The sequence below is a fragment of the Cyprinodon variegatus genome, unplaced genomic scaffold (assembly GCF_000732505.1).
Source record: "Cyprinodon variegatus isolate N-32 unplaced genomic scaffold, C_variegatus-1.0 Scaffold820, whole genome shotgun sequence".
NCBI lineage: Eukaryota > Metazoa > Chordata > Actinopteri > Cyprinodontiformes > Cyprinodontidae > Cyprinodon > Cyprinodon variegatus.
In genome coordinates, this window is record NW_015151273.1 from 330,074 (window position 1) to 354,069 (window position 23,996).

At 37.1% G+C, this 23,996-nt stretch overlaps 1 protein-coding gene across 4 annotated transcripts; it reads right to left on the reverse strand.

Moving 5' to 3' along the window:
• Positions 1-3,644: 3,644 nt before the first annotated feature.
• Positions 3,645-23,083, reverse strand: LOC107098897 (protein kinase C and casein kinase substrate in neurons protein 2-like). 4 transcript variants are annotated; one of them, XM_015396779.1, is made up of 12 exons: positions 22,935-23,083; positions 13,217-13,308; positions 12,798-12,954; positions 12,458-12,693; positions 11,203-11,358; positions 10,936-11,111; positions 10,721-10,841; positions 10,103-10,147; positions 9,259-9,389; positions 5,041-5,175; positions 3,946-4,127; positions 3,645-3,793 (listed from the first exon to the last, which is right to left on the reverse strand). In XM_015396779.1, the coding sequence occupies exons 2-12, from the start codon at positions 13,271-13,273 to the stop codon at positions 3,681-3,683; spliced, it is 1,509 nt and encodes a 502-aa protein (XP_015252265.1). In that variant the 5' UTR covers positions 13,274-13,308; positions 22,935-23,083; the 3' UTR covers positions 3,645-3,680. The 4 variants fall into 4 exon arrangements, with proteins under 4 accessions (XP_015252265.1, XP_015252266.1, XP_015252267.1 ...); XM_015396780.1 differs by lacking the exon at positions 10,103-10,147; XM_015396781.1 differs by lacking the exon at positions 5,041-5,175.
• Positions 23,084-23,996: the final 913 nt, after the last annotated feature.

Here is a 23,996-nt window from a genome sequence, read left to right on the forward strand (position 1 = left end):
AAAAAAAAAAAACAAACACACTGAAATTAGTCATAATCTGGATTCATGTTCTCAATCAATAAGCCAACAGCTGTGAGGGTCTGAAGTACATGTGTTGAATCATACAGCTGCTTCCTCATCAATTAAACAAGGCGTTTAATTTGGAATAAACGTCTTAATAAGCTTAAACCAACTAAAATTGTATTAACTGTCGGTTTTAGCTAGTGCTACATATGGTTAGAGAAATTAACTTTAAAAACTATTATATCGGTCTTATATGTATCAACAACATAAATGTTTTAACATTTTTTCCCATCAGCTAGGATTATTTAAGAAAATAAATAATAAAAAAAAAAACGCGGAGATGGCTGATTTTAGCTTGTTAAAACGAGCCGAGACCATTTTTTTCCACAAAGTGCGACGTGTCAGATATCTGCTTCTGCTGACTTCCTTGTTAAAGACACCCAAACGTCTGCCGTCCATAAAAACTTACCTTATTCGTCGGAATGGAGCGCAGTCTCTTGAAAATAGCAGAAATATCCTGCCTACTGGGTTCCGCCATGGTTTCAGCTGTCTGTTAGAAGAACCTGCCTGTTGGTTGAACAAATGGCATTCAAAGAAGCTTCGTGTTTTTCTCAATAACAATCCTCTGAGACACGTCAGTTGGAGAACATCGGGAGTCGACTGTGATTGGCTGAACGCGGCCCGTGGTTGTGTTGTTGTACCAATGTCTTCTGGGTAATGTAGTTTACAGTGCAAGTTGGAACTAGAGCAGTTTTTGGTTGTTTTTTTAACAGTGGCGGGAAATTATTTTTTTTTTTTTGCATATATACGTATATTTTTATAATGGATGAGAACTCATGCTAACTTTGCTCTCCTGTATAAGGAGATATAACTTATTTTTATTCATAATTTTAATTAAATTACCAGAAAAGCAACAGAGGCGTAGCCAGAACATATTTATGAGGGTGTCCAGGCAATATCCAATGTACACTGTGGGGTGGCTGAAGACATTTTATCATTGTCTCTCTTTTATCTACTCTTTCATCTTTTTTTCTTTTTCTTTCCAGTTCTATTTACATTGCAGTCTCCATATAATCTGTAATACTCCCTGCATGATTTATAATAAAGATATTTATATGCATCAATCAAGCGGAACACTATGGCAAAAGCCATACTGCTCCACTTGTGAAAGCAAAATCTGTTGGGCTCTCTTTTTGGCATCAAGACAATTATTCTTATTGCCAGACAGGACACTGGAAAAAAACAAAACAAAAACAAACCTCAGGGTCAATCTACACTGTTCCAACAGGAAAATTAACAAGCATAACATCCACATTTTCAAAATAAAGACAAACTATACTTTCCTACAGCATTTGCTTACAAATAAGCACATATATTCAAACATGCATGCTTTCTGGATAAAAGGTATAGTTCATAAAATTCTTTCAGGTTAAACTTCCGAGGTTAATATCTTTTTCATTGTCATTACTTACCTACTTTTATCAATAATCATTCTGCAAAAAAAATATTATTCAATAAGTTTTTAATAAAATAGTCATTTATCTTTGATTTCACTAAAGACTCCTACTGACGTGTAAAAATATTTTATTTTTATAATTTTACCCCATATATAACACAAAATGTAGTTCTAAAAAGAGCATGAATTCTGTATTTATCTTTAATGTTAGTATACTCATGTGCAACAATTAACCACCAAAATGGTAGGGGTGGCTAATGATTGGCTAAGGGTGGCCATGGCCACCCCTGGCCCCCATCCAGCTCCGCCCCTGAAAAGCAATACTGTCTCCATATAAACTACTGATCTGATGGGATATTCCTAGCTGTCTTTTCTACGTAATAAACATAAAATATACTTGTTATAAATTTTTAAGATATAAAGCCATCTCATGAGATTATATTAGATATTTTTAACAGTATGATATAGCATTCGTTTACAAATTATTACAACTATCAGTGAGCAACATCATAATAGTGAGACCATCAATACTCTGATTTGGCAGAAATTGGCTTAAATAACCACTCAATAAAACACCCAACAACAAATAATATAACTTAATTGAAAAAGCAATATATATCCCCAGTTTGTATACTTTTATTACAGTATACTACCAGGATTAGAAAATTCTTAAAACTACTTCTAATACAGAATGTTATTAAATCCGGAGCATTTTGGTTGGTTTTTGTCAGATGAGCACTTGTAGCTATGAAACCCAACAAAACAAATATTTCTGATTTTTTTCATATCTGTAAATATATAGATTAATATTAAAAGTCTATTATCAGTTAAAAAGAGAATGTAAACACCCTTATAAATTAAAGAAAAAAATCTTTTGCGTAATAAATCTGTTTATTATGTTGTGATACAACATTTACAAACATTGAATGTGCAAGTACAGCTGTTACTGCTGGCATACAGCAGCTCAACCTGAAAAAAAAAAAAATCTAATTCAATGTCAGGTATACAGAAGTTATGAGCCTTTTCTGGAGACAAAAGAAAATGATCAATGAGCATTAGGATTGTTAAAAATATATATATTCATTTATATCGAAGGTTTAAGTGGATTACTTAGCCTTTACTCTTGTTATAAGAGAGTGCTTTAGGTGAAGGCAAAGGAAACCTATTTACAGATTTAACAAATAAAACGGCTTCAGAAAAATACTCAAAAGAATAATTTCAATGTACAAAACCATTTCAAATACAGAATAAGAAACAGAACAAGCACTTGTGGCCTTATAAATTATTCTTTATCTATTGGATTACGCTTAATCCCAGCATTTATGCAACAATTGGCTTGCTTCTATTGCTAAAACAAGCACTAAAATATTTTCCCATCACAGAGCAATTGGCCTGAAGGAGAACTAAAACCTGCAGATTCAAGTCAGAAATACATTCAGTGTTGCATGGATGATAAAAGATTAAAAAAAAAAATAATGCAGTCTATGTTGTTGGGATAACCATTTACAGAAAAGAGAAGGTCAGTGGTTGAAAATATCTTGCATCTGAAAAACTGAGTTAATACATGAAAAAACACAAAAAACAAAATCACTGAATATACATTCATCTGCACTAGCCTGACATCTTAAAAAAGGAATGAAGATGATGAGAAGATGAGACTCAATCACTCAAAAATTGTTCTTACAATATGCAAAATAACAAAATGTAAGAGCAAATTTAAAACAAATTACACATAAGGGATCTGGGTTATGAAAAGAAATGTATTCCATATTCATATGCTGGATTCTATTAGCATATCAACTAAAAAGTCTCCCTTAAAGAATTTAAAAAGGGCTTAAATAATAAGGCTGCATTTAACGTCACAAGGCAGGTCGTCATCCCAGTGTTTTCTTTTAACAATATATATATAGATATTTACACATTTATTAACATACACATTTCATTGAATTTCCTAATACACATTTGAATAGCTTTTCTGTAACAGCATTGATGTGATTTTATGTAACATTAGACACAGCAGCTGTTCCCCAGTTGGTAACGCGTGGTCGGCTTCCTTTTTTTTTGTAATTTTGCTAACACCAAAGCCAACCTGTAGGAAGTAACAGTGGTCCTTGTATAAGCTGTAGAAAACTAATTCATTTAATTACTATGGAGGAAAATCAAGCTGATTTTGACTAAACTTTTCGTCTTTCTTCACATTTGTGGCATCAGGGAAAGCTCTTTACTGGATGTCTTCGACATAATTAGCAGGATAGAGACCTATTTGTCCAGTCTGGAGTCGGCCTTTGCACCAGCCTTGATCATCCTCTTCTCCGATTTTTGTAAATTCATCACCTGTAAAAGTGAAAAAAAAAGAACATGGATTTGTTTATGTTACTGACAGAGAGGCATATGTTTCCATTTGCCTTCCTTCTGGTACCTTTTCCCTGTATTTTCATTGTACATTTTTAATCGGAAGTTGATGTGTTATTATTTAGGTTGCAAACCTGCTTTGAAGCTGAGCTCGTCCTGCTCTTGTCCTTCATAATCATAGAGGGCTTTAACGGGAACAGAAATGACCGGAGACTCTGGTTCTTCCTCAAACGGATTGCCATCACCGTTGGCGGAGAAAGGGTTCCCAACCGTGTCCTCGTCTGACCAGTCTGGAGTCTTCTCTGAGCTGTTGGCACTGAACAAATAGGCAGAAAAGCTTCCTTAGCTAAATAAACCAGTGCAATTGAGGGGGAAGGTTCAGCATGCCAGGTTTAAAGGTTCCAATGATTAGAAGTGAGACAAATACACCAGCAAGAACAAACCACATAAAAGCTCAAAGTGCATTTTAAAAGCCACAAATGAGTGAATAATATGAAGAAAACACTTTGCCTCAGTCAATTCCAGTACATCATTTGTTTATCTGTGTATTGAGTCAAGATGAAAGGAAATGATTTTGTCCCTGCCTTTAAGAGATGAAGAGCTTAAAGGAAAAGGTGCTGACAATGCTGTTTGAGGTAAGCCAAAAGAAAAATAACATAACATATCAGCAGGTTAATGAGAAAAAAAACAAAGACCAAGCAGTAAAAATCATTGCAAATGCTTGATTGGAGCTTTAACTTTGACAGCCAGCAGATGGAGCCACCTAAACAGACAGAACTTGGTTGTGACAACTGGGAAACTATAAATGCACAACAAGGGATTTACAGTCAGACCCAAAGCAGCTTTTAAATGTTTTCTTTGATTCTTTACAAATTGGGAATGAACCACAAAGAGTAATCAGTCTCTAAAGATGTAATCGGATCTGACTGTAAGAAACAGACATTTCCCACAACAAAGACATGCGCCTCCATGCGCATCACAAGGTTTAAACTCTGTAAAACATGAAACGGTCACGTGTGAAGGACAGACACACACTGACTTTGTGTGCAGTGCCATTCAGAGACCATGCAGAGCAACACAAGAACCTGAGACCTGAGGAGAAAAAGGATGGATACCAAAAGAAAAGTAACCAAAGAGATGGGGAACAAATATAATCTAAGGAGTCAAAGATGGAAACGGTAGAGGAGAAAGAGGCTGCGGGTTGGCGGAGGGTCGTCTGCTTCACCAACGTTTTTATTTCCTCTTTATTCACAGTGACGTGGTTGACTGTGGTCTGCTCCTCCTCAGCCATCTCTTCCTCCTGCTCCTCATCTTCTTCAAACGGATTTGTACCCACTGGTTCTGTTTTTGTGGGCACTGTCAGGCTGATAACATGGAGCAAAGTGAGAGATGGGTTGTTAAATTTCAAACACATTTCAGACGTACTTACCCCTTTGGACAGAGACAAAGCCAAGTGAAGTTAAAAACACTCCAAACATTGAGATGGATAGAACAGAATAAAATTAATGAGCTGCCATTCAGGTGTAGATCACTGCCTTGTCACTGGCATGAAGGTCAACCGATACCTTAAAAGTTTTAATTTGAAACTTTTCTCTTTTTTTATTGTTCAATAACTGGATGCCGACCTTTTGGGTTACTTCTGGGGTTTTTTGGAGCCATGGATGAAATTCTGGCATATTTCTGGCTGGATTTTTAACTACTCTTCATCACAATGGGTAGTATTTAATTGGTTTAACCAAAACAAAAAAGAAAAAAGGAAAAGGTTGACTGTTAATTGTGACTGTTATTTATTCCTAAAGTGTTCTGGATATGTGCTTGGGATAACTTTCACATCCAGTTTTGACCACATTTCAACTGAATGAACAAATGTTACCCTTGCAGTTACCCTACTTGGAAGGAAATGTGATGTTCAGGAACAAACTCTGAACAGTCAATATGCAAGCCTAATATGAACTGAAAGAGCAGTCTCACTGTGCAAAGTGAAGCCAGTTTAACACTACAGTCTGTGGTATAGACCAGGATAGAAGGCTCTGCTGTGCAACTGAAAGCTTTGAGCTCAACAGTAATCTGCAGCCACCAATATTTACAAACTTCTAGCTGGAGGAAAGTGAAAAGAACTATATTTGGAAGAGTCCAGAGGGGGAGTTTAAAATCTAAGAACACAGCTAACTGTCAGGCATGGTGGTGGCAACATTATGCTTTGAGGCCATTATTGTTGCCAATGCTATAGGCGCATTGCACAGAGTGGATAAAATAGAGCCTAGAGGTTAGAAATATGGGCGCCATCTAGTGTCACATCAGCAAAATGCAGGTTGCACAAAGTTTTAGATGCATAAAGCAAGTTAACTAAATTAACTAAGTATACCCCAATTTCCCAAAAATATGCCCAAAACCATGTCAATGCCAGGAAACAAACTAATGTTATTTACTATTAAATATCTCAAAAGATTCTTGATAGTTACAAAAAGCTTGTAGTTGACACCAGCTTACTAAAGGGCATCTAACCAGCCTGTTTGTATATTTTCGAGCACCTGATTTTTCTTTTTGTTTTCTTTTTAAAGCTGTATATTTCCCCACCAGTAAACACTGAATACATAGTTTAACAGATTAACAAAAAGGGCTAAATTAATTCAATTCATACCAATGACAGGCATGTAACCATCTGATCTGTAGAAAGATGCAAATCCACCTTCTAAAATGAAACGCATGCAAGCAGTGCGTGAATTCAAATGCTTCACCTCATGCACACAAGGCATTCAACCAGTCCAGGAAGCATCTTAGAGATGCTTAGAAACGTATTCTATTGGCTTTCTCTGTTAAAATGTTTTAACTGAATGTCGATTTGTTTCTGACTGGAGTTTGTAACTTTTCAGCTTTCCTGACTATACTACAGTTGGTGGTTCAGTATTTTAAGTTAACTTAGATTTATTTTGGTGAGCTTCAATCAGATGCCATCTTTGAACCAATCAGTATTTTGTAATGCCTCTTCAGAGAAAACTGGGGCAAAAAAATATGATTAGGTTAGTATATAAGACAATGTTTCATCTCCATATTATCTTAAAATGTAATGTTTGAACCCCTAAAAAGGCTCATAGTTAGCTCAGTTGGTCTTTATAATAAAAACCCAGTTCTATATCAAATATTAGATTTGACATCTCTAACAGAACTGGGGCTTACTCATAATTATATTTATTTGTAGCAGTAAAGTTTAAGATTATTAGTATATTGCTTTAATTCTAGTAAAACAAGCTAGGTTTAATCTGTATTTAATATCAAGCACAAAAGATCCAGCAAGGATACATTAGCTGAGCGTCCTTTAACAAACTCACAACACCTGAATAGGGCGAATTTTACCACTTTAAGTTTCCGCATCAAAGCACAAAACTTACAAATGTCGCCAACTTTTATCAGAGGAAACAAAAGGTTTCCATTTGCTGTTGACAGAGTTAGTCGACCGTCAAACACTGGCAGCAACAAGTTTGCTCTGGAGGGAAAAGAAAAGTAACCGCCTTTGTTTACATAGTCACGCCACGCTCATCAAGTCGAGCTGGTGGCATTATTACAGAAAACACTGTTTTAGTGGGATATTGGTGAGATGTAACAGAAGGAATTGCAGTCCAATTATAATATCTTTGATTTATGAATACAAGATCTGAGAGGAGAGTTACAGCCTTGTTCGTGTGGTGTTTTTTTTTTTATTATATAATTTCTCTTCATTTAAAAGTAAGCTGAAATTTCAGGTGAAAATCTTTTACATGTATATGTGTGGAGACAGTCCTGATGCATACATGTGATGAAAACCACTAACAATGGTGGGAGGAGGGCCAGGCAAATCAGCGGATGAAAGATCAGAGGTCAAATGTTTTAAATGACTGGAATTCCCTTTGTTGACTCCTCTATACACTCCTGCAGAATTCTGGTGATTTAAGATCTCCACTACATCCTGCACGTGTATGTTAAAGCAGAGATAACATAACCCAGCAGCAAACATGAATGTTTTGGCAGAGGCTTTCTGCATAACGATAGAATCAGGTGATTCATCATCAGTAGCTTCACCGTGGCTACAGTTTTATCTTTACATGTATAGAGCCATGGCCTTTGCGTTCTTACCAACATTCCCCCAGAATAATTGCTTTCCAAGAATGAAAACATGTAACTGGGTCAGATGGACTGGATTATTGGGAACTGCTAGTCAAAAACACTTAAGTGTGTTTAAATCCTAATTCCAAACAATTCTTATCATACATTTAACATATACATTTGTCACAATATATTTTCTAGCATAAATTAGGATTCATATATTATTGACATAATATAATATATAAATGACAAGAATAGTTTTTTTTTACCAATCTCAAATTTCAGGTTCTCTCGCTTTTACCTAATCTTGTTAAAAGGTATAAAGAAAGAAGTTCATAATGTATATATAGTATATATTTTAAAACTGGTCAGACTTGATATAGGGAATCGTAAATAGCCTGACAGATCATTGGAAGGCCCGTTAAAAATGTAGATGATGAATAGACCGATGAAAGAAATGTGAAGTAGTCAGCAATAGTTGAATGGATGGGTGGACAACAAAAAGACAAATGGAGAAAAAAAAAAAGTTTGACAAAGGAAAGGGAAAGTCTAGAAGTACATATTTTCCCTTGATCAAGGACGTTTCCAAACCTTTCAAACACTGTATTTTCAAGGCTATAAGCCCCTACTTTCCCCCCCCCACACACACTTTGAACCATACAGCTTATAAGAAGGTGCAGCTTTTCTGTGGATTTTCCTAACCGCCAGAGGGGGAAGTCAAAATGGAAATGAAAGAATAAGGGGCTAATTTTCATTTAGCACAATATGCTAGACATGATGTAAGAACAAATGTCCCATATTTTCAAATTTTTTATATTTATTTGCCGCATTAATGCTGCCAAACCAGTGAAGAGACTGGGCCAAACTCCTGTGAGCTAACAACCTGATGGGCGCTAGCATTCTTCTTGAACTCTACACTAGGGACTATATGTTGAGCTTCCCCTAGAGATTTAGTGGGAGAGAGTTCAGTAGATATAAGCGGCTTATATATGTATGTTTCCAGTTTAAAAAAAACTTTGTGGGTGCAGCTTATAGTGAGGTGCGCCCTATAGTCCAGAAAATATGGTAATTTGATTCCAGGTTTTTACTAGACTGAGCATTTAGTTTAACACTACACCGAAAACATCAAAACGTTTAACTTTCCTGTACTTGTATTTTCTCTGTGTGAGCGAGGAGTATTTCCACATTAGTTTTGGCAAAGTGGCAAAAAAAACTCTTACTAAACACAAACCAAATTTTTTCTGTTGCAATTGGAACCCCATTTAATAAAATCTCATACTGGTGCTGCTCTTATCTTGGAGATAATAGGTGTTTTTTTAGAGGAGGATGTGATGTAAAGTGCGCAGAAGAAATTGCCTGATGCATACCTGCTGGTGGACTTTGCAGATTGAACAGGCTGGTCTGATCCTGTCTGACTGATGGCTGTCAGTGTAACACCCTCTGACGGTTTCTTCTTCTCTCGTCTGCTCAGGGTTCGGTTCAGGTCCACGGACCAGTCCTGGTGGACACAACCAAACAAACATTACAGCCAAACACTGAACCTGATCTTTATCCATGGTTGGTGCATGCATGTGTGTGCAAAAGGGAGATAAAATCAAATATTTGCTCAAAAGCAGTTTCCATCCCCCGCTGAAAGAAGGAATACAGAGATAATTGCCCAAAACCAAAGGCTTAGCGAGAAATGTGAAGCAGTGGAGCAGAGGATCGAAAAATATAAGAACTTAATCAATGGAAAAACAGCTTGTTTTGTTCCTGTGTACATCTGATAAATACAGAACAGACCCTTTGGTCTGCAGTAAAATAAGCACCACAGTTATGGCATAACAGACAATCAGATTCGATATTCCCTCCATTCATTACCAGCATGTACTACTAAAATACCTTGACTCACTAAGCATCATTTTATTTTTGCTTATTTTTTAATGTTCTGATACGACTTAAAATTTTTGAATAGGTATCTGGTTTGTTAGTTTCATATGATTATCCTCACTGCACAAATTGGCATGTAAACCTTAACCTTTTTTTAATTAATTACAACATTGGGCCCATGCTTGAGGAACTTTTGTTTCCATCTATATTTGTATAACCACTTAATACAGAATGAAATACAGATGAAACACACACAATGTAAAGAAGTGTAAGATTGTAAGTGGGAATATAGAGAACCCCCAGGGACACTGCGAGAAAATAGCTTTCTCATGCAGAACTCACAACAATGGACCATCTCTTAGAGCGAGGTTGTGACCGGTCCAAATTCTGTCAAACATGAAGAGGGGAGGCAGATGTTGTTAGGACTAATGGGGACGTCAGTCTAAATCTGTAGGTTTAAATAAACCTATCAAACATTTGCAGGTTTGATGAACACAAACATGCAGTTCTTCTCTTTCATGCCTTCTAAAAAGTTGAGCAAACAAATAAAAGTGAAGAAAAGGCACCTCACATCAAGAGTTAAGCCTAAAAAGCCCTCAGCAACATATGAACCAACGCATGCACAAGCAGGTTCTTTGGCTTTCCCACGGGGAAACGGCACCATCCTGAAACCCCTGCAGCTAAAAGCATCCCTGGGTGATCAAACGATAACAAAAGGCTACAGATTCATGCAAAGGATAGATGCACACAACAAACCAATGCACTTCAATGTTTTTTGTTTCCCATTTAGGAAATCCTTTTTTTTATTTTATTTTTTTACATGTTAGTATAAAATTAGCATATATAAAAAAACAGCCTATGTTTGTAACTCTTTAATCTCTGTGATCCTCTGGGCAGATGCTACCGATTACTCTTTGTATAACCCTTTAATTCATATCAATCTGTGCTGTGGTTACATACCTCAAACTGTGGCCAGTTCATGGGCATGCCAGGACCATGATTGGATCGGAACCATTTCAGGTCATCTTCAGCATCTGTGCCAGAAATCGTATCCTCAAGCGTCTGGTAAATTGTCTGGAATCTGTGTTGACAGAAGAATAAAATAAATCAATAACAGAGTTTTTATTCACATCTAAGCCCAGTCTGTTTGATTTTTCTTAGTCTTCTGGTCTGACCTGGAGTTGGTCGAGAGGTCCAAGTGCTTCTTAACCTCCAGGAGGAGCTCCTTGAAGAAGCGAATCCGTTTTTCCTCAAACTGCTGTGACTGCTCGAACACCTGCTCCATGTTTTCCATATACTGAGGGGTCAACTTTTCCAGCTCTTCCAAGGATTTCTCATAACGTTCTTTTGTCTGCAGAGAGCGCAGTAATGAAAACTACAACCCTTATCTCATTACTATGAAACCCCCATATAAGGGATCTTTCACAGTTAGCAGATTCTACCTTTTGAACCTCCTGCTGGCATTTCTCCACTTTTTCCTGGAGTTTCTTCTGGGTTTCTGGATTGTTGTTGCTCTCCAATTTGCTGTTGGTTTCCCTGCTGGCTGCCAGCTTCTCTTCTTTGCAGGCTGAATGATACGACTTCTTCATCGTCTCTACCTGCAGGGACCAGAATCAAAGTAAACAGGTGAGTATAGCTGCCAAATAGCTGACGGTAAAATGGAAATTATTTTGCTCCTGGCGATAATTCATATGCTAAAAAACAAACTTTCCGGACTCATTGGTCCTGACTTCTAAGAGTTTTGAATTTATTTTACTTACTTTTTTTTTTAACATTTGATAGTGAGGAAGACAAAGAATAGGAAAAAGATGAACAGACAATGGAAGAATGACAAGATGGGTAAAGAGCATAAAAATGGTGAACAGATGAACAGAAGGAAACACCAACTGATGGATGAGAGAGTGGGTATAGGTCTATAAATAACACACAATAATACAATTTAAGGATTATGGATGGAAAGAAAAGGTTAAATGGAAACAAAGATGGCTGCTGAGTTTACAACGATTTATTATGACCCAGAGAGTTTATAACCTTTATGCAGGATGTTTAAAAAGAAGCTATTTAAATGTGAAGTTTCCTCAATTAGCATATGAAGCTGCTAGTCTGACTACCACAGATAGAGGTTGTGTCCATTGTTGATGCCCTGCCTATACTACTCACCAAGTTGATTACCTTAATTTATTTTTGCATGATAGTCAATTAGCGCAACCTCTAAACCGCTTGTAGTGTGTGGCAGAATACCATCAATTTGTCAAGTCACAGACACAGGAAGTGAGGGGAGAGGACCTAGAGTTGCAGACTCTTCAGTGGCTTTTTAGGTTATGTTCTTACATTAATAGAAACTGAGAAATTAAAATAACTCCAGCTGCTGAAACAAAAGCAGAGCACCAGAATATACAGAGTGGCTCATTTCTTTGTAAAGCCCTCACTGTTTCCTTCCTTTGCACTGACTCAAACCCACACAGGACAGCTTGCTGGCACCATGACCTGTCTGGTGATAACTCGTACACTCAGGGGTGACGTTGCTTCTGCTGTTATTTAACAGGACTGTTGTCATGGTGAGGGGACAAAACAAAGATAAGCTGATAAAATCATGGGAACTGATTAAGTAATGTACTTTATCATTGTTTATAATTTAGAACAAGACCCGTGTAATAATTGCTGATAAGTCTCAAAGTTACAAGTTCAAACTCACACCTCTTTAAGTTTCTTGGCCCAGGGTTTCTGAGCTTTGCGGAAACCATCTTCAGTCTCCTTGGTTTCTTTGTAGCCTCCAATCATCTGTTTGTGGTACGAGTCTTTCTGCCAGTTCTTCAGCTTCTCGAAGTCTTCGCTCATTAAAGCTGCTTTGACCTCCAGGTGGAGCTCGCTGACCTTCTCTGCCTCTGTGCACAGGGCGACCCATGCTCGCTCCAGCGTACCGTACTGAGGGCCTAGAGACATTATTTAGGCTGTTAGAGTTAGCTTTGGTAGCGAACACAGCCTTGCAAAAGCATTAATCCACATTAAGCTTTTTTTCTCGTGTTCGTTTTCTTACCCTTCTCTATAAGTTGTCGCCAACGCTTTCCCCATTCTGTAAGCTGCAGTGCGTACGCCTTTTCAATACGAGCGCGCTCATGAATACAGTTCATGAGTTCGTTACACAGCCGGCTGCCATCGTCCACCCGCTTTACTGTGCGTTTGTAGTTACCAACCTGAGAATAATAAATACAGCAGGATTTATAATGGGGAAATAAATCAGGACCAAAACCAAAAGGCATGAGAAGGACTCCACTTTCCCTCTCTAGTTATTTTTTTTTAAGTTTCAGAAAAGTCACAACAAATGAAAGGGCAGAATGTTTTTTCCCCCTCAACTTGTTTTGAAATTGAGATGTTGATGCACGCAAGGACAGAAGAAGATCTCTGAATGACACGAGAGAGATTTTGTCATCAAAACAAAGATCGCAAACGCCTCACCTCCCAGAAGCTATCACTGGAGACATCAATCATGGAGTCATCGTAGGCGCCCGACATCGCTGCTGCCTAAGATTACACTCAGCACACAGGACCTAAAAAAAGACAAACAACAACATGCATCAAACTAAAATAAAACAAATCATCTGAAACGTCACAGTATCTAAAGCTGTACTATGATAGAGTATTTTTTTTAATTAGACACAACAAAGTGTTGTTCTTCTGCCCCTGCATCAATAGCCTTGAAAATATAAATGTTTTTATTGTTTTTAATATTTATGTAAAAAGAAAAAATTTTACTCTTCTATATTTACTGGCTTTGTTCATTTCCAAGTTTATAATGCAAAAATAACAAACATCCTTTAGATGCTGAATTTGATTTAATCAAATTCTTTTTCTTAAAGATAAATACGGCAACTAAGGAAGAAAATTCGAACAGCCTGTTGGAGAAAAAAATTCCTCGGAAAGTAGAGCTGCGGATCCGATAAGGAGGATAACCAAGCAGTTCAGAGAAACAATTCAGGAACAAAGAGCGTTTGAGATCAGCTTTGATAATCTGGGCAGCAGGTGGGCGTTTTTCAACCCGTTTTATGACCCTTTTAACCCTTAAATACAGTGAAGTGAAACCGCACAGGTTTCTGGAGACGCACCAAGGCTCTGCTCTGGCAGAGATAAACAAAAAGCGACTGTCAAGGACACACAGCAGGCTGCTTCCGTTTCCTTGAGACGAGGAAAACACTCAGCCCTCTGTTAGGCTTCTCCCCACCACGTCCATCATTTGAAGCTCAACAGCCTCCCAACTCAATACTTTCTCGTTCGTATTCACCGCTTCATTCTATCTCCCCATCCTCTTCTTTCAGTGTTCCTCCTTCCTCATCATCCTGAATCCTCTTTACAGCTGGAGTCTCCCATCACTTTAAACTATAACTATATCAAGCTTTAAAGGGGAACGCCGGTTTTTTTTTTGTTTTTTTTTTAACATCGGGCCCTTGATTTTACGTTATTACATCATGTTCTACTCATCCATGTTAGTTTTGTGTCATTTGGAGCTGTTCTGAAGATAGTCGGTTAGGTTATATCCAAGTAACGTCCTTCTATGCGCAACGACTTGAAGGCACAAACTAAACTGTTCATAATTTATCATTTATGGTACGCCAGCATTCATAACATGCAGGCAAATCACTGTCCCCCAGACATCCGTGGTTATTTTTATATTTTTTTTTAAAACAAAGCGGAGTGTGTGTATAACAGTTTGCAACTGAAAATTGCATCAGGATGAACATGCCTCAACAAATTTAAAAACGTCAAAACAATTGCTGCCTAAAATCAGCAACAGCTGTTTATAAGTGTTCATAACCTTAAAATTCAATATATTATGAAGGTTATGAATATAAGAAAGCCTGTCTGTAACACTTTATTGATATGAACAGATTTTGACGACACCAGTCATGAAGATAAAGGGATTATCTGTAGACCATTGAGACACAATTGTCTTGAGGCACAAAAAAAACCCAAACATTTTTGCCGCTTTGAAGATAAACAATAAGCATAGTGGCCTCCATTATTAGCAATAAGAAGTATTCTGGAACCACCAGGATTCTTCCAAGTGCTGGCGGGTTAATCTATATGACCAGGGGAGAGAGCCTTCAAGGAGAGGATCAAGAACCCCATCATCAAAAAAGCGTTTCCCAAAAGACACCTTAAGGATTTTCAGATCATGAGACTTAAGTTTTTGATGTGAACGCCACATCATGCCTGGGTTAAACCAAGCGGCGCTCATCACCAGGACAATACCATCCCTTAGTAAAGCATGGTAGTGGCAGCATTGCAGGATTTTTGAGCACAAAAATTTGAAAACTACTCAGCTAGAGGGAAATATGAATGCAGCAATGTACAAGGACAATGTGGATGAAAACCTGCTCTTCACCTCAGACTGGGAAACCAGCCATCGCACATTCTCAGGTCTCAGTGGGATTCTAATGGAAGGACTGAGCCATTCTTATCTAAATATTCCCATTTATTCCCCCCATTTGATTTTGAACCTACTGTTTATATTAATCATCACACATCTTATTTATAGAGACAAAAATTAACAGAGCTATACATCTCATGTCTAGTTAAATTTCTTTTCTTTAAGTATTCTCAGAACATTCTCAATATAAAGGCCCATAATATGCTCTGGTTAAAAAAAATATTTCCAAGATTTCTAGGAGAAAAAAAACAACATATTGCATTTTAATTAATTTACTCAGACAGAAAATCCTACATTTCTCGAATCTTTGCTTGATTTTCTTAAACAAGTCTAAAGTACAACCAACGTTTTATCATGAAACAAAAACTCTTATTTCTAATTCAAATTCAAGTCAAACAAGATCCATCATGCAGCCAAGATCACACTGGGTCTCTTTCAGTGAAGTGGGACAGCCAGAGGATGAGTGGTCAGTGATCTGTGCCCTCCAGAGGACTTCTTGGACAGTGGGCAGCTTTGTGGTTTTCACAGACGGCATGAACAATCATCCTTTTAATGCCATTTGAATCCACAGTCAGGTAGCTCAAACGGGCACTTTTAAAAATGCACCAGCAATTGTGAACATGCGGCAGATTGCATCTAGCACTGCTGGAGATGCAAATTTACGCAGAGTTGCTGTGAATAATGGTCTTGATGACGGACGACTCTGTGTTTGCGGCTGAAAAATTTACAGACAGCTGAAAAATTTGGTGATGCTGGATCTATTTTTGTTTTAAAAGAAAGTCTTAGAAAAACAAGCTGTCAGACTGATGGATGTTACTAAAAAAGAAAGCTAAGCAGAACCCTCTGCAATCAAAACTCCTGGTAAGGACATGCAAATATTTTATTTCACAAAAACTGTTTTAGCTGCTCTTCAATAGAAACAAAGAAGGCTGAAGATTGAGTCTTGATTAGTTTAGTTACAAAAATACAGATGGTTCTAGTGTGAAACAACCCCCAAATAAACCCCACAAACTAAATATGGAAAGGCATCTATTGCAAAAACAGAAGAGAGTCGGTGATGTTGTGGGCCTGCATCTCTCCTACAGGAAACAGTAATGTTGCTTTTAATAGTTTTTGCAAATGACAGAAAGCGGAAAATATTTTAGTGATCCAAAACATTTTCTGTCATGTTTATCTGACTTCTATGACTTTAATTCTAAAGAAAGCTAATGGAATGGGCAAAAGAGGAGAAGATAAGAGAGAGGACCCAGGAAGTGGACAATAAAGAGCAGGCGCCTCCACTTTCCTGAAACTTTTACATGCATCCTTGTTCCAACACAACTTGACTGGGATTGGAGATCCCTGATCTTGAGAGATTGTGCAAAGATCCCAATCTTTGCAGGGGTAAATCTTTCAAGACAAAAATGTTCTTAAAAAAATTAAAATAAAAATACCACTGCTTAACATTTTTCCTTATTGAAAAAAAAACAAAACAGATTAAAAGTTAGACTTCCAATATATTTTAGAGGGAACTTATGCTACGACAATACTTCAACAATGAAACACAGGCGGTCCTTTCTTATTAAGTGTATATAACCTTAACTTGAAAACTTTGCCATACTAGAGGAGGCATTTGAGGAAGGCAAAGATCTCTAAATATCAGCTGACTCAAATATTCCAGAAAATCACAGAATAACAAGTAAATAAATATAACCGTTTCCTTCAGATGAAATATACATGTTACGCAGCTAAAATTGTGTTGATGAATAAAAAAAAAAAAAAAACATTTAACCAATCTTGTTGTCAAAGTATAAGCCAACATTAGCACACCAATAACAAAAAAAAAGATCCCAGTAATGATATCTAGGTAATTCTTCACCATAAAAGCTCTTTCTTCCTCCAAATATAATGGGAACACTGAATGGAAACAAAATGCCTGCACACCCTAGGCTCTGTGTGACACGGTGGGACTTTTTTAAACAATCAAACGCAGCCTGACCCATAACTGTAAACAATGCTGCGGTCTAAAGTCCACCCAGTCCACCACACTGCAGGAGCAACCTGGAAAGTTCAACACCATTTAGTGCCTCACAAGAGGAAAAGATGAAAAACATCCATTGGAGACTAGAACATAATGTTAAGCCTCTAAAATCAAGATATAACATCAGAAACCAAAGTATTTGTCAGAATACAAGATTTCCTCCAAGGCTGCATGAACTCTGCTAAAGAGTCTAAGGATACAGGATTTGGAGATTACATAATCAAGAAAACAGTGATACCCACTAAATGTTGACAGGGAAATTTCCTACTAAGCACAGTGGAATTTGGCTGCTGACAACGGCCTTAAGATAGACATGAACAGATGCATTCCTCAGAGCTCCCAGGCCTAAACTGAACCTTGGCATGCTATCAAATAGGCAAACAAAGCTCCAAACACAAATCATGCAAACTTAAAAAAAACTTACTTATTTCAATATTTATTACCACGGCCGAGGAGGAGGATTTTAGTTGAATTTGGGCGTTTATTTGTTTTTCCGTCCGTCTGTGTACTGGATAACTTGAAAATCGAATTAATTTTTTTGTGATAATCAACATCATAATCTGGGTGTATGAATTTTTAAAGGAATTCTTTAACATAATTTTGAAGAACAAGCAGTTACCCCCTAAACCAGAGGGTGGTAGAAGGGACTATTGACAGCTTCAGCATTGGACTCAAAAGACTAAAGGCAAAAACACAATCAAACATCAAACAAGAAAGCAGAGTGAATGAAGACTGTGAGAGCAAAACATTTGGTAATGATCCAGATCATGTGCCAGTTTTAGCTTTAGGTGTAAGCCAAAATATGGAGCAAAATTTCCTGCTTGGCGGAGATCTTTTCTAAGGAATGCTTTTCCAGTGTTTTATGTTAACAGATTAATAATTATGGAAACAGTTATGTAGTTTTGAACTAAGCAATTTATGACATGTGAAGCTAACTTTTTTTCAGTGATATTGCACCTTGAAATCATATTTACATACAAATATGTCATATTACTAAGACTGACAGACAGGTACAATATTTAGACATTAATAAGAGATGATTATGTGCTTTTAAACGAACATCAAAGCTCACTACAAAATGCTGACAATGTGGAGATTCACACCTCAGCAACAGACACACGCTGCAAGCGAGATCAGCAACTCTAAAGCAGCGCTTGCTAATTCTAAAGATGGCTGAATAGTACAGTCTCCATCCTAACAGCTGACAATTCTTCAGAAAAGGGTTGCCTCTGTTAAAAAAAAAAAACGGTGCAACAAAAGTTGAAAAGCAGGAAAAAAAACAGGGTTTTGTGAATAAACTTATCTGACAGAGGACAGGCCTGAGCATGCCTTTCCAAAGACTGTTTACATTTATATTACAAGGTTATATTTAAGATTCCTGCAAAAACAAGGAGGCTACAAAACCCATCTACAGCCTTTAGAATTTGAGATGTGTGTTCTTAGAGGTTTTTATGTTTAAATTCAACTTTATTATTGAAGTCTGTTTGTTATTTAAGACATACACACCATGTCAAAGTAACTCATATTTTCTGAACCTTTCCTTTTTTGTATAACTGGGAAGTAGGAGGATAATAAGACATATTTTTCCCCACAAAATCAAAATCTGAAAAGTTCAAAATGCATTTGTGTTCACCCTCCCTGAGGAAAGAAATACCCCTTAAAGCTACATTGTGTAATAATTACAGGGATATACAGTCAGAAATGTAATATATTATACATAACTATGTTATTTATCATCATCTACGAGCTCAGCCTCTTAACCTTAATATTTGCGTTGCCTTAGAATTCGTTATTTATAATTACATAGGAGCGGGTCTCGCAGCCATGGAGGCAGACATCTTTGCGCTACGGCAGCGCAGAGCCAACAAACTAGCGATTGCGAGATCGCCAAAAACGCTCGAAAGTAACTACGGCAAGTTGAGAGAGATGAACTGAGACGGTACTGATCATGAAATACTATCTGTAAAATTATCTATGTAAACAAACCTCATCACTTGAGAAGGTAGGTGATGCGGACGTCTTGGAAGACATTTTGTCCCGTAACGCTCGCCGTACTGTTGGGGGGAGAAGCGGTGGGGGGGGGATGTTCATGTTGCTGCAGTCTGACCGCTAGATGTCGCTAAAAGTTACACACTCTAGCTTTAATGTCTGCCTTCGCTGCTAATACAGCTGGAAGTCTATATTGCTTCACTGACGCTGCACTCTTGGAGACCTATTTTGAAAGATCACTACCCTTTCCTTACACGTCACATTCATGTGCTACTATAGGAGTAAGAAATTGGGATGGATATAAGACTTTGGTTTAATCATTTCCACCCCCCAAGAAGAAAACCTGCCTAACAGATGTAGTTATTCAAAGTTTTTTTTATTTATATTTACTTTCCTGACAGTCATTTCAGCACTAAGCAACTGTTAGTGAAAGAAATAGTCATCAAGTTGCACGTTTTCTATAAAAAATAAATGATTTAACCACCTTTGCTTGCTGTACAGTCCGAGTAAAAAAAAAATCTTTCACATTTAATTTGGGTTGCAAAGAACAGATTTAAAGTCCATTGACCTCAGTGCAAATGCTACTCGCCACCATATCAGCTGTGTTTACACAACTCCAAAGCTTAAATACAACATACAACTTCAGACAATTAATTTAGCAAAACCTGCTTACATTAGCAAGTAGGAACAGGATATGTTTTTTTTAAGTCCATTTATGTTTCCTATGTTGCATAAAAAGGTTGCAATATCTCTCAGGAGGAGTGGGAGGCCGAGCTGATATATCCCCTTTTTATTACAACTTCACAGCAGGAGTTTGCCTAAAATCAACAGGCTAATACAAGAGGGGAAAAAAACTAACCGTTTTTTTTTTTATCTTATAAGCACATAAACTCATTTTACTCTCAGTCAGTCACCCTTGACCTTCTTCCTTGTGTGAGCTCAACATCTGCACATGACATCTGCTGATTTTGCGGGGTTTTGTACGTTTTGTACCCAAATGTAGAGACTTTCCATTACAAACCATCTTACCCTCATCTTAAAAACATCACTGGATTTAGCAGTAACATAGTAAGACATTTTACAAGTATATCAACAGCAGGTTAACCTAAAAATAATGGACCCTTCTGACAGCACAACACACCTACTGCACCCTTCATGGACGGTGAAAAACAATAGCGTTTGTTCCACATCTTCAGGCATTTTCCACTGACCAAGCCAGCAACCAGGACGGGAACATAATAGAGGGAAACCGGATTATATGAAAGGGAAGGGGAGATCCTTACATCACAGAAGGGAACTTTTTTTTTTCCTAGTGGAATCCCCTTGACTCTATATCCAAAAGTTTCAGCAAAATTTTACAAACGCAAGCCATGTGCAGAAACTAGCTTTTTTTTTATGTGCTGAAATAATAAACTGTTTCCACTGTAAACTGAGGATTCTATGCCCGCAAACAGAGATCCTTAGGAGCAGATATCTTTGAGCTGCTTCCTGGGTGATCCAGTAAATCTTCTAATAAAAGATGAACCAAATGAAGCAGCTGCCTCCAGTCTGATGGAGAAAACTTCAGTCTAAATGAGAAAACTTAGCTATGATTCCGTTATGGAGGACTCAGTTCACACTGGCCTCTAAGAAAAAGAGGAAGTTTGAATTTTCACTACTGCTTTACCCTAATAATGGTCCTACAAGAATCACAAAGCCAGAGTAGATTTTAAACTGAGCATTGAAGCTGTATGGTGGCTGCAAACTTCCACTGATTCATAAGGAGCCATTAGGTGTTGACTGTCATCCTCAGGATAGCTTAAGTTCCCTGTTTTATGTGACTAAGCATGCTGTGGTATTATTAAACTTCATTTGCACCTTAACATTTTCCTATACATTACAAACTGTGGGTGAAACCTGCCTCCGCTAGAGATTTACATTTCAGAGGTTTAAATCAATGCACATATATGTCCGACATCTGAAAGAAAGAAAATTAAGCTGCTATTCCTATACTTGGGGAAAATTGATAAAAAACAGAAATTTTTTTTCATTTTGAATCAAATTAAGTAGTAGCCTAACTACAGGTGCAGTGAGCTCCCCGTTTTATCACAGTAACACATTCATTTCCAGTTCCCTTTTTTCTGTTAAAACCAAAAGGATTTTTTTTTTCCTCACTGAAATTTCCCAAAATCTAAGTACTGAGATCATTTCACAGAATAAACATTACTTTGTGAAAAGTTCATGTCATTATGAAGTAGAAATTATACAGCTGTTTAGATCACCAGATTTTAAAAATCTTTAGGTATTCGAAAGGATTCATGATACCCGTCGTTCCAACAACCTTCCTAGCAAATTTGACGAGAAACTGGCCCCTAGCATTACACATCTTCTGCCTTACCCAGCCATGCCACTCAAAAGCATAGAATGACACATCACAGCCCCTACCCCACCCTCTGCAACTAACTGCCACCCAGCTGAAATGAAAAGCAAGAAATATTTATCAACTTTTATCAGCCGAGATCGGCCTTTAACGCTTGCTCTGCCCTTTAAAGTGCAAAATGTATAAAAAGAAAATATTATATTTTCTTTAATTCCACATAACTATTAATCTGTGTAGCAAAACAGCATATTTTACGCAATGTCCTCACTGTAAATGTATAGACATTTGTTTTAGATAGTATGGCTAGGTGATTACCCTAAACATATTTGATGTGAGCTTTCCATTAGCTGAGAAACTAACAGGCTATCTCAGCCTTCTCTAGGCAATATAAAAAGGATTGGATCATATCTAGATAAAAAAAAAACTCATTAAATTAAAAATTTAATTATTTAAAATTAACTGTAAAAAAAAGGAGAGTGCATTTATAATGATGGTATAGATAAAGGATGGATGTCCAACATTACATCTGGACTGAATGTTTTCTGTGGATGACTAATTCTTTCGAGGATGATGTGAAGCCCATCAGTCAGAGCAGGAGGGGTTCATGCAAGAGCAATCAATGGTGTTGACACGCTACGATTAATCTGCTAGTGTTCAGAATCTTATTCCTATCCATGCCATTATTTTAAATTGCTTCTGTTATGAAAATGAATTCAAATCATTTATAAACTTTGATAATTTGGTTAAAGCAACAGGGAGAGGCTCTTGAGAATATCACTAGAGGTAAAATAGGAAAGGCTGAAACTTGACAACCGACTGTTACTATGTAAAACTGACAGAGTAAAGAAGAGAAAACACAAAAAAACAACAAAACAACATTAAGACGAACCAATCTTTGAGGAGTGATTGGGCTAATTTTGTAATGTTGTGAGCCCTAGTCGAAATGACATGCACTAGGAGGCTTTCTACACTTGCGAAACCCGCCCCGCCCTTTATCTCTACAGACAACCAAAGATATAAATTAAATGAATTAGCCGTTATCCCGGCATTACTGACAGTGCATTTAGCAAACGACGTCATTGCTGGTCTAGCTTGATTCTGTGAACTTTTAATGACCCAAAAGCAAATTATAAAGCAACTCAGGGAGTCAACGGTGAATGCGTTTCAGCTCGAGAGTATACAGCTGTATTTAGTTAAAATAAACCTTTGATATTTGTTACTGCCTGCAACTAATGCTGCACTGCAGACCCACATCTCCTAATTTAGAAGAAAGAACAAAGTTAGCCCATAGTTAGCTTTAATGTTAGCGAAAGAGCCACAGCCCCGAACACAAAAAGTTTACAAAACTGTTGAAATTTAAAACTCTTCACGCAAAACTCACCTTAAGTAGATATTGTCGTTATTTTCTCTTCGGATTTACCTAAAAACAATACGTGGATATGGAGGTTCCAGTGAGAAAGTCTTTTAACAGCTTTTCCGCCCAGCAGCGGCACCGAGGATCAACTGACTGACTTTTAAGTCAAATTTTATTCGGACGCCATTACCACTCTATATCCGGTGAGATTTTCAAAATAAGGCCAACATTTCTATATCTTTAGGAAGGGCAGCCACTTCAAAAACCAGAAAGCCAGTTTACAAATGTAGATATTACTCATTAACAAAACGAAAAACTATACGAATGATTACAGTCCGATGTTGAAGGTTAAAAAGAGCCGGTCTGTCAAAATGAAGGCTAAAATATCTAAAAACTAACTAACTAAATTACCCAAAGTCGTATAAATTAGCAGTGCTCCGTATGAGCACGTATGAGTTTTCTTTTTACAAAATAATAATAAGTTTTCAACATCATTGGAGGGATGTGTAAGCGAAAAGCTTTTATTTTGAAAGCAAATGTTCATATCTTTAGGGAAGTTGACGTCACTGCAGCTTAATGCAAACTTTAACAGGATGTCTAACTGACGTAACATCCTTAAAACATTTTAGGGTGACCCTTTCCAAATATTTTAGAGGCTTAGATTTACTACTAAAAATAAAGATTAAATATATTAATCCGATTGCAGTTAATGCTAGAACTAAATCTTGTTCCAAACATGCGTGTTGGGGTGCATTCAATCATTGGACCAGTTAATCTTCTCTTAATTAAAATCAGATTAACTTGACATAATTCCAAGTTAAATATAATATATATGCTAACATTAAATTAGCCTTTCGATATGGGTGAACATTCATCACCTAGTGTGTGCAACTTTTTCCGTACAATTAAATTCTGTCAAGATGAATGGCTGAAAGAATTTTACGTAGATTCATGAAAAGCACTAAAATGTTGGGGTAATGTAAGGTCAGAGCTTCCATAAAGGATAAAAAACAATGCAAATTAGGAATGAAGTGTTGAGCTCACTTAATACGTGTTCAAATGTACATGCCTAGAAAAAAAAACATTGTT

What these genes read in the sequence shown, in the direction of transcription:
- LOC107098897 (XM_015396779.1), bottom strand. Translation starts at nt 13,273, where the DNA reads ATGTCGGGCGCCTACGATGACTCCATGATTGATGTCTCCAGTGATAGC. An exon ending in CCAGTGATAGCTTCTGGGAG is followed by an intron (nt 12,955 to 13,216) that starts GTGAGGCGTTTG and finishes TATTATTCTCAG; the next exon opens with GTTGGTAACTACAAACGCAC. An exon ending in CTAAGAGATGGTCCATTGTT is followed by an intron (nt 9,390 to 10,102) that starts GTGAGTTCTGCA and finishes TGTGTCCACCAG; the next exon opens with GACTGGTCCGTGGACCTGAA.